The sequence below is a fragment of the Rhamphochromis longiceps genome, linkage group LG15 (assembly GCF_057381845.1).
Source record: "Rhamphochromis longiceps isolate RC_006_pf linkage group LG15, R_longiceps_female_GT1.1, whole genome shotgun sequence".
Classification (NCBI taxonomy): domain Eukaryota; kingdom Metazoa; phylum Chordata; class Actinopteri; order Cichliformes; family Cichlidae; genus Rhamphochromis; species Rhamphochromis longiceps.
Genome location: NC_140571.1, coordinates 38378123 through 38387850, shown reverse-complemented (window position 1 = coordinate 38387850; position 9728 = coordinate 38378123). Strand labels below are relative to the sequence as shown.

The window sequence follows — 9728 nt, the reverse complement described above, 5'->3', positions numbered from 1 at the left end:
GACATTCTTTAATTTAATTTGCAATAGCGGTGTATTATCACATTGCAATTGAAAAGAACTGAGTAATAAAGACATGGGCAGTACATTATGGGCCCCAGCAGCCTAAATGTATTGCAGCATAACTGAGGGGTGGTTCATCCTCACCTGATGCAGCATTAATTATGTTTACCATCTTCAAATTGAAGGCCCATTGAAGCTCCATATAAGGGAGAATGTCAAAGACAGGCTGCAACGTGGGTATCCCAAAAAAGAGACACCACAAGAAGACTATTCCCTCATCCTGTCAGCACAGCACAGGATCCATAGGCAGGCTTCCACAAAGTTGCAGTCAAGATTTGTAGGACGATATGGCCTACGGCTCGTTACCTAGACAGTCCAGAACAGCCAATCTTCAGTGTTATAGGGCTGAAAGGAGCCTGTCATGAATGCAGCATCAGGGACATTTGCGCTGGTGTTTGCAACATGTGCACTGGAGCCTGAAGATCTGTAGGAACATTATGTTCAGTGATGAGTCCAGATTCTGCTTGGATGGAAAGGTCAAAGTGTGCAAAAGATGTGTACAATCCTTATGCTGTTTGTTGTCTTTTCCAGATGTGCCACAGTATCTAGCATTGTACACAGTGAGGATGTAACACTATTTACAAAATAATCAACTTCTGTCTGCGTATCTGCTCTGCATTTTATTAGCACATAGCACACGAAGAAGATAACAGTGAAGTATTCACTTTAGTTTCAGCACTTTCTGAAAAAAATCTGTTGTAATGAAATTTATTTCATTGGGTAATCTAATATTATAAATTTAAATTTATCAAAAAATGGCCAAGCAAATAAGGATTTTCAGGAAAGGCTGTTAAATGTTTAGTTGCTTTTCCATTTATATTTTGTGCGAAGCTAGAATATGAACCAGTCTGAAAGTAGCACCTGTTTTTCACACGTTTTATTTTGTACACTTTTTATGCCAAAGGTACGGAAGAGGATTAGGGCCACAGGAAAAAAAAAAAAAAAAAGAATTCTGACTTTAATCTCAGAATTCTGACTTTATTCTCAGAATTCTGACTTTTTTCTCAGAATTCTGACTTTAATCTCAGAATTCTGAGAATAAAGTCAGAATTCTGACTTTAATCTCAGAATTTTGAGGTGGGCACCTGCAGGCTTCCAGCTTCGGTGACAGCGATGTGTCCAGTTTGGCAGGTGGAGAACTAATTCACTAAATATGGTGGATATAAGTGACTTTTTGCATGGCCGAGGGGTCCCCGAAGATGCTATTTTATTAATGGAAGAGCAGAAGGTGAGTAACAAAAAAGAGAAATAGTTTGGTGTCTCCTATTTTTACAGGAAAACAGTTACGGTACAGTTACGGTTAGCTGTTAGCATGCTTGTTAGCTTATAATGTTATATAGGAATGAACGTGTTTCACGATGTTACAGTATACTAGGTGAATTGACGTTTTAACTGTTGTTGATCGCAGGATCATCCCAGATGGGTTCGTTGCATTTTATTTTATTGTTCTACTATTTCAGAGTTTTTCAAGGCAGTTAAGCGGAGCTGTGTTACAGATGCTAGCCGCCTGCCAATATCACTGATATATTTGATGTGTACAAGTAAGTTACACTTAGTACAGCGGAGGAGAGAAGCTGTAATGAATGTTTATGCGGATATTTCACTCAGAAAAATGGGTGGCGTTCATACACAGCCACCGACACAGCCCCGGTTGTTGTTCTGACGGTGGCCGACTGACGATCCCCTCACAACATGTTAGCTAACACAAACTAATGTAGTGCATGTAACTGTGTATACGTTAGTGGTACAGTGTCGGAAGAAATGAGCAAACTGTTTATAATGTCAGAATGACATCATCTTTCTCCTATATATAAAAGTGCTGGCTGAGGAGCGCTGCCGGGTTGAACTTTGACCTCGGAGTGACGTGACGTTTGTTCGCACAACCAATAGAAGTGCAGAAAGTCGCAAATCAGGCATATTGTTCGCATAAACACAAAAATAAATAACGAAATAATCCCGATATTGTGCCAAAGACTGATTTACAATGTTACTTTGTGTTCTATGTGTAATACCTTTGCTTAAATGACTAAATGGACTGTGTATTTATGACTCTGCGTTATAGTCTTACATACATAAGTAACATTCATATGTACAGATAAAAATGTACAGAGCTATGTACACAAGCGTGTACACAAAAGTCTACTGCTGATCGAGCTGCTCAGTGGTCGTACAGTCTCATGCAGAGAGCGTGGAGGTGTTGTCCATGGTGGATGTTAGCTTAGACAACATCCTCTCCTCCCCAGTCTGCTCAGTGGACTTTAGCAGACCGCTAAAGCTGGCCCTCCCGACCAGTTTGTTAAGTTTCCCCCTGTCCCTCTCTGCCATTCCACCACTCCAGCAGACCACAACATAAAAGACAGCAGACGCCACCACAGTGTCGTAGAACATCCTTAGAAGACGTACTACCTACATCATAACCAATCAAGTCCCGCTTTTTTTTAAATACAGAAGAGGATTTATTATTTACTGAAAGGCTATGCCTTAGTTTGCTTCTTTCATTATTGTGTTTCGCCCTGCATAAAATAGATAGCTTTTCTGATAACTACAGTCAATACTCTCCTACTGGCATTAACGAGGCCTAAGAGGCTTAACTTTAATATTGCTTTGCAGCGTAAATGTTGCAGAAAATGACTGTCTTTTCTTTCTTCCTGTGTGCAGATTGACTGTGACGTCATAGCGCTGATGGATGACGCAACTTTGGCAAACTACATTCCCTCGTACGGAGACCGAATTGCCGTCTTCAATTTCTGCAAAAGCAAGCAACCACTGTCAAAAAGAAAACTAGGACTTCTGCAAAAAGTTCACCTCTCAAAGTGAGAGAAACAGTGGCTGACATGTCAGATTTGGATGACTTAATAAGACTGTATTTCAGACTTTCTTTCAGTAACAAAGAAATACTTTCAATTTTAGCACATAGTCATCAGACAATTATAAGTGTTCGAACTCTAAAGAGAATTTGTAAAAGACTTGGGCTTTTTAGAAGGAAGAATCAATCAAACTTGGAGGAAGTGCTAGCCTTTGTCCAACAAGAGATCATGACAAATGGACAGATGCAAGGTTATCGTTGGCTACATCTACGTGCAATTCAACATGGATTTGTGGTGTCACAAGATACTGTAAGATGCATAATCAAATTGCTTGACCCTCAAGGTGTGGAACTGAGACGAGCTCGACGGTTGAGAAGACGACAGTACAGCTGCAGAGGGCCAAATGCTCATTGCACACTGAGTATAAAGTGTTGGGCTATCTATTCAACAGCAGAATCATGCAGCACCATTCTGTGTCCATGTGCTGTTTAGTGAAAGTGCTCTTTTGTTGTTGCTGCTTGGTTTTACATTAATTAGAGGTCAGTTTCTATGTCTGTTGATTAATGAGTTAATAAGCCTCAACTTTGGCTAAATCTACTGGTACATGGTCTGTTTCATATACTGGTACTTATATTGTGTTGTTTTTCATGTAGGATGAACTTGATGAAGTTGTGAACACATGGAACTCGCACAAAATCCGGCCAAGTGGTAGTGCAGCATCGGGTCGACCAGTAGTAATGTACTCATTTCCAGAGCTGCACAGTGCTGAGGATAGACTGAAGCCTATTTCTATGGAGGATATCACTTTGTGTATGGAAGAGTGTAGCCCAAAAGGTCAACACCCCTGTGATGAAACAGTCTTTGAACTGTGTTGTCTGCTTATGGTAGAAAATGAATGGGATGCCCCAGGAGATCCACTTGGTGCTGCGGATCTGTACATTAGGTTAAGAGAAGAAATACTGCAAAGTATTTAAGGAACTTCAGTGTGTAAATGTACAAATAAATACAAAATATTTCTCTTTATCTTGATAACGTGATTTGATAGTAGGTGCCATGTCTTACAGGTACCTTTTATGCAGGTATTTCTGCACTGCATTAAATGAAAAATGTTTTTCTACATTCACACTACCATTAAACAGAAATGTTTATATATTACTTGAAAAAGCTGAATATTGTGATATTATCAATCAGTTATGAAACACATGTCAATCCTTTTAAAAGGCCATACATTAAACTGCATTTACAAATGTTATATTTTTGATTGAATCATAAGTGGTGTAAACCTGCCTACCAGTAAATTGCAATATAAATTTCTGTGTTTTGTTGCCAGACATGTGCATAGTATATAAAATATAAACTGACCAGCTCCCTGCTCATTGTTTTCTGTATCAACCTTTACTCTTAATATTCATGGCTGGAAACCCAGGCACCAGCATATGATATGCTAAGTGCCCGGGTTATCTGTGGTATGTTTCAGCAAACCATAGTAGCATTAACAATTCTAGGTCTTGACAACAGCATGTTTCTATAAACGTATCATTGTTAATATTTAAAGTCGTTATGCCTTTTGGGGAGCTTTTAGTGCAATTATATTAAAGCAAAGCTATTATAATCATTTACCCATATGAAGATCCATCACTTAATTATTAATGTATTTCACTTCTGTTAGTTGTAAGATATTTTAGCTGGTTTTTCATGTAAAATGACCACGAATCATTGCTATACTGATTCAGTGTTAGCTGTTGTATACAAGGCTCCTTCATGATATGAATCCTAAAATTATAAGAAACATACCAAAAATATTTTGACTTTTATTTGTAGTATCCCAGCAACAATGCAACAAAACAGTTCCTGCAAGTGGAACCAAGTTATTGTCCCATTAAGTGCAACATGTTTTACATTTATATTTGTGTATCTTTATGAAATATTTGAAATTAAAAATAAATGGTATTCTTCCATGTTACTGAGCTCATGTGTGGCAGTCTCTTGAATTCTGGCATGTTCAAATAGATATGGAGTTTGATGAACATATTCAAAACAACAATACAAATGTACTGTGTACAGTAACATTTTATTGGAAAAAGTTTACAAGAAACCTGTTCTTTCCAATGCCAATAACGTGGCTAAAACTCATAACCGTATAAGCTGCCCTGTAACAAGAATGACTCAACTTTTAAAACAAACTTATAGATCTCATATAGTCTTGTTATGCATCAGTATACATCAGTGACTTACTGTAAAGACCATGAACACTGGCTATTGTGGTATCACATATTCCTTCAGTGTCATCTATGGTATAGAAATAAAAACAAGTGTGAATGACTGAGAACATACATGCATACAAATAAAAATGCATAATTTCTGGCAGTAACAAGACATTTTTTCAGGTGTTAAGATTAATACTATATCTGAGAACATGACAATTTGGCATTACAAAAGGATGCCTGAATAATCACAGTACTTGACCACTGCACTGAAGTGTACAGTGTTTATTTATGATCTCAGTAATCAATAACCATCTTCAAAACAGACTGAATCCTTTAAGCAGCTTGAATCAATTTGATGGATGAATAACAGGTATGCTTAGAAACAATATGACATTAAGAAAATACTGGAATTTAAAAAAATATTTTCACCAACTTTATATGGAACCTTTGTAATCAACAACAAATGCCAAACTTTGATACCTTAACCTACCTTAACTAAAAATTGCATATACTGTAAAGCAAAATGTTTTCAGACATGACAAATGCTAAAGTATAAAATTGTACTTATTCCTTTTACAATACAGTGTTGCATAACAGCATTACTTTTACGTTATAACTATGTTCAGTTTTAGCCCTGACCTAATAAGAAAATACCATCTGAATGAATTAGTCTTTCTACTAATTACTTACAAAAGTATTTGACTGTGCTGAGCTCTCACACCACACATGGTGCATTAAAGAACGTTTAAGAGCAGTTTAATTATAGTTTATAGATCTTAAGTAATCTTTCTTCATGCTTTTGCTGAAGGTTTCTGTCTTACAGCTGGAAAGCTTGGATTTGGTGAAGACAGCTCTGGATATGGTAGTAAACAGTGTACCTGTTCGTTTTGTTTTGTGACTGTATTATGTAAAACTCAAAATGATAAAAGAAAATGAAATATTAGCCAAAACTAGACTTCTAACAGAGATGAGAAACTTCTCTCTAATTAAAAAAAGTATACTGTATAAGTTCAAAATACATAAAAATACATATTCCTAACATCTCTTTACAGTTATGCTCTAGTGTGCATGAGCAGTTCAAATGTAGCGCATTGCTGTGAGAGTCTAAACAATGTCCATCACCCAGACATTACTTTCAAGAACTGCATTAAATTCAGAACGAAAATCTGGGAAGTTTTCATAGCTGTTAGCTAGCTGCAGAACATTCCCACACGTGCGTCCAACTGGTCTTCTTGTAAACTCTGTCATATCTTGAAATTCCACATAAATACTGTTTGTTACTATAAGGTCAGATCCGGTGCAGAAACGCATAAATTTCTGAAGTTTAATGTTATCCAGCTCTCTGATGAATCTTTTGAGAAGATTTTTCACTTCTTTTTGTTGTGGAGTCAAATCCACAGCAAATTTCAGCAGCTGGCACACTTTTTTTGAAGTTGGTTGCAGTTCAGAGAATAACTTGGTCAGTCCCTCCGGACTGAGGGAGATATGGGGGTCGATGATCTCCCGCCAGCAGTCAATAACAAACATTGGTTTTTGGACAAGCTCTTTGTGTGCTATTTCATCAAGGATTGTAGGAAGAGTCTCAGCAGTGATTCTTTTTCTACAGCCATAACTGTCAAGAATTTCCACAAGATCATCCAAGTCAACTGCAGAGAAATCTTTTACTGCTTCCATCAAAACATCACATTCTTGGCTGCTGACAAACTGTAGAAAGTGTGCTTTAAGATCACTGTAAACACCACTGAAAAGCACTTGTTCCATAAAAGGGATTGCAAGTTTATTTGGAAAATACTGACATTCTTGGTAACCTTTCAGGAGTATTCGCCCAACTGCCTTCCATTTTTCAGCAGGAAAATCATGGCGAATGAATGGCACTTTAATGGTTGCACCTAGGGTGCATCGCTCATAAAATTCATGCCAGAAGCATGTGAGTACATCTCTTAGTATTCCTGATCCAGTGCCTGGTTCTTCTGTGTTGTCTGGAAGTATGCGCTTCACATTCAGTGTTTTGGTCAAAATCTCCTCATCAGAGAAAGCAGTAATCATGTCATGTAAAGTGTCAGTATGACGTATGGTGATTGTTATTATGTTCTCTGAATTAGGTGGACTGAGGGGTACAAGAAAACCCTCATAGACTAATGTGTCTTCTGTATCTTCTTCAGCATCAAAAATTGGACCAAAAGTAATTTCTGGATCATCTAAAATTTCTGAACCAGCGATGACTTCATCAAAATTACCCCTGACTTCCCCCACTTGCAATGGATTAATATCACTGCCACTGCTTTCTGAGACAAACACCACTTCAGATGTCTCGCTGGCATCTTCTTCAGGATCTTTTGGTTTTGTTGCAATGTAGAAGCGTAACATTGTCAGTCTCGCTGCCTCATACATATTGCCAATAGACTGGCAGGTATCATCAGTAAGGTGGTTCTGTTTAAAGTCCCAAACCTCAAACTCAAAATCTGTTTCACATCCCTTAGGAGATATGCCATTAGGAAAAAAAAGTTTCTTTCCTTCCTGAAGAATATCTTTTAATCCAGCATCAGTGGCCATTTGAATTTTTCTAGTGCCACCTCCCTGCTTCGCTCTCACCTGTTTGGCTATTTTTCCATCACAATGTATCCATCCTATCTCAACATTGCGTGTTGCTTTTTGCTTCTTTGTCTGTCTTATTCCTGCATCTGTATGTGAAGTGTTCTCCTTTGGACTTTCTTTTCTGGTTTTCATTTTCTCACGAAGTTTTTGCAGAAGTCCTAGTTTTCTTTTTGACAGTGGTTGCTTGCTTTTGCAGAAATTGAAGACGGCAATTCGGTCTCCGTACGAGGGAATGTAGTTTGCCAAAGTTGCGTCATCCATCAGCGCTATGACGTCACAGTCAATCTGCACACAGGAAGAAAGAAAAGACAGTCATTTTCTGCAACATTTACGCTGCAAAGCAATATTACAGTTAAGCCTCTTAGGCCTCGTTAATGCCAGTAGGAGAGTATTGACTGTAGTTATCAGAAAAGCTATCTATTTTATGCAGGGCGAAACACAATAATGAAAGAAGCAAACTAAGGCATAGCCTTTCAGTAAATAATAAATCCTCTTCTGTATTTAAAAAAAAGCGGGACTTGATTGGTTATGATGTAGGTAGTACGTCTTCTAAGGATGTTCTACGACACTGTGGTGGCGTCTGCTGTCTTTTATGTTGTGGTCTGCTGGAGTGGTGGAATGGCAGAGAGGGACAGGGGGAAACTTAACAAACTGGTCGGGAGGGCCAGCTTTAGCGGTCTGCTAAAGTCCACTGAGCAGACTGGGGAGGAGAGGATGTTGTCTAAGCTAACATCCACCATGGACAACACCTCCACGCTCTCTGCATGAGACTGTACGACCACTGAGCAGCTCGATCAGCAGTAGACTTTTGTGTACACGCTTGTGTACATAGCTCTGTACATTTTTATCTGTACATATGAATGTTACTTATGTATGTAAGACTATAACGCAGAGTCATAAATACACAGTCCATTTAGTCATTTAAGCAAAGGTATTACACATAGAACACAAAGTAACATTGTAAATCAGTCTTTGGCACAATATCGGGATTATTTCGTTATTTATTTTTGTGTTTATGCGAACAATATGCCTGATTTGCGACTTTCTGCACTTCTATTGGTTGTGCGAACAAACGTCACGTCACTCCGAGGTCAAAGTTCAACCCGGCAGCGCTCCTCAGCCAGCACTTTTATATATAGGAGAAAGATGATGTCATTCTGACATTATAAACAGTTTGCTCATTTCTTCCGACACTGTACCACTAACGTATACACAGTTACATGCACTACATTAGTTTGTGTTAGCTAACATGTTGTGAGGGGATCGTCAGTCGGCCACCGTCAGAACAACAACCGGGGCTGTGTCGGTGGCTGTGTATGAACGCCACCCATTTTTCTGAGTGAAATATCCGCATAAACATTCATTACAGCTTCTCTCCTCCGCTGTACTAAGTGTAACTTACTTGTACACATCAAATATATCAGTGATATTGGCAGGCGGCTAGCATCTGTAACACAGCTCCGCTTAACTGCCTTGAAAAACTCTGAAATAGTAGAACAATAAAATAAAATGCAACGAACCCATCTGGGATGATCCTGCGATCAACAACAGTTAAAACGTCAATTCACCTAGTATACTGTAACATCGTGAAACACGTTCATTCCTATATAACATTATAAGCTAACAAGCATGCTAACAGCTAACCGTAACTGTACCGTAACTGTTTTCCTGTAAAAATAGGAGACACCAAACTATTTCTCTTTTTTGTTACTCACCTTCTGCTCTTCCATTAATAAAATAGCATCTTCGGGGACCCCTCGGCCATGCAAAAAGTCACTTATATCCACCATATTTAGTGAATTAGTTCTCCACCTGCCAAACTGGACACATCGCTGTCACCGAAGCTGGAAGCCTGCAGGTGCCCACCTCAAAATTCTGAGATTAAAGTCAGAATTCTGACTTTATTCTCAGAATTCTGAGAAAAAAGTCAGAATTCTGAGATTAAAGTCAGAATTCTGAGAAAAAAGTCAGAATTCTGAGAAAAAAGTCAGAATTCTGAGATTAAAGTCAGAATTCTGAGAAAAAAGTCAGAATTCTGACTTTATTCTCAGAATTCTGA

General features: G+C 38.3%; 1 protein-coding gene and 1 long non-coding RNA gene across 3 annotated transcripts; one reads left to right on the top strand and one right to left on the bottom strand.

Moving 5' to 3' along the window:
• The first annotated feature begins 1018 nt into the window (after positions 1 to 1018).
• On the top strand, positions 1019 to 4835 carry LOC146653153 (uncharacterized). The gene is made up of 2 exons (XR_014907634.1): positions 1019 to 1288; positions 2719 to 4835. It is a non-coding gene; the product is annotated as an uncharacterized LOC146653153 (long non-coding RNA).
• On the bottom strand, positions 4600 to 9459 carry LOC146653152 (uncharacterized). 2 transcript variants are annotated; one of them, XM_085382594.1, is made up of 2 exons: positions 9385 to 9459; positions 4600 to 7954 (listed from the first exon to the last, which is right to left on the bottom strand). In XM_085382594.1, the coding sequence occupies exons 1-2, from the start codon at positions 9457 to 9459 to the stop codon at positions 6179 to 6181; spliced, it is 1851 nt and encodes a 616-aa protein (XP_085238720.1). In that variant the 3' UTR covers positions 4600 to 6178. The 2 variants fall into 2 exon arrangements, with proteins under 2 accessions (XP_085238720.1, XP_085238721.1); XM_085382595.1 differs by lacking the exon at positions 9385 to 9459 and adding an exon at positions 9072 to 9377.
• Positions 9460 to 9728: the final 269 nt, after the last annotated feature.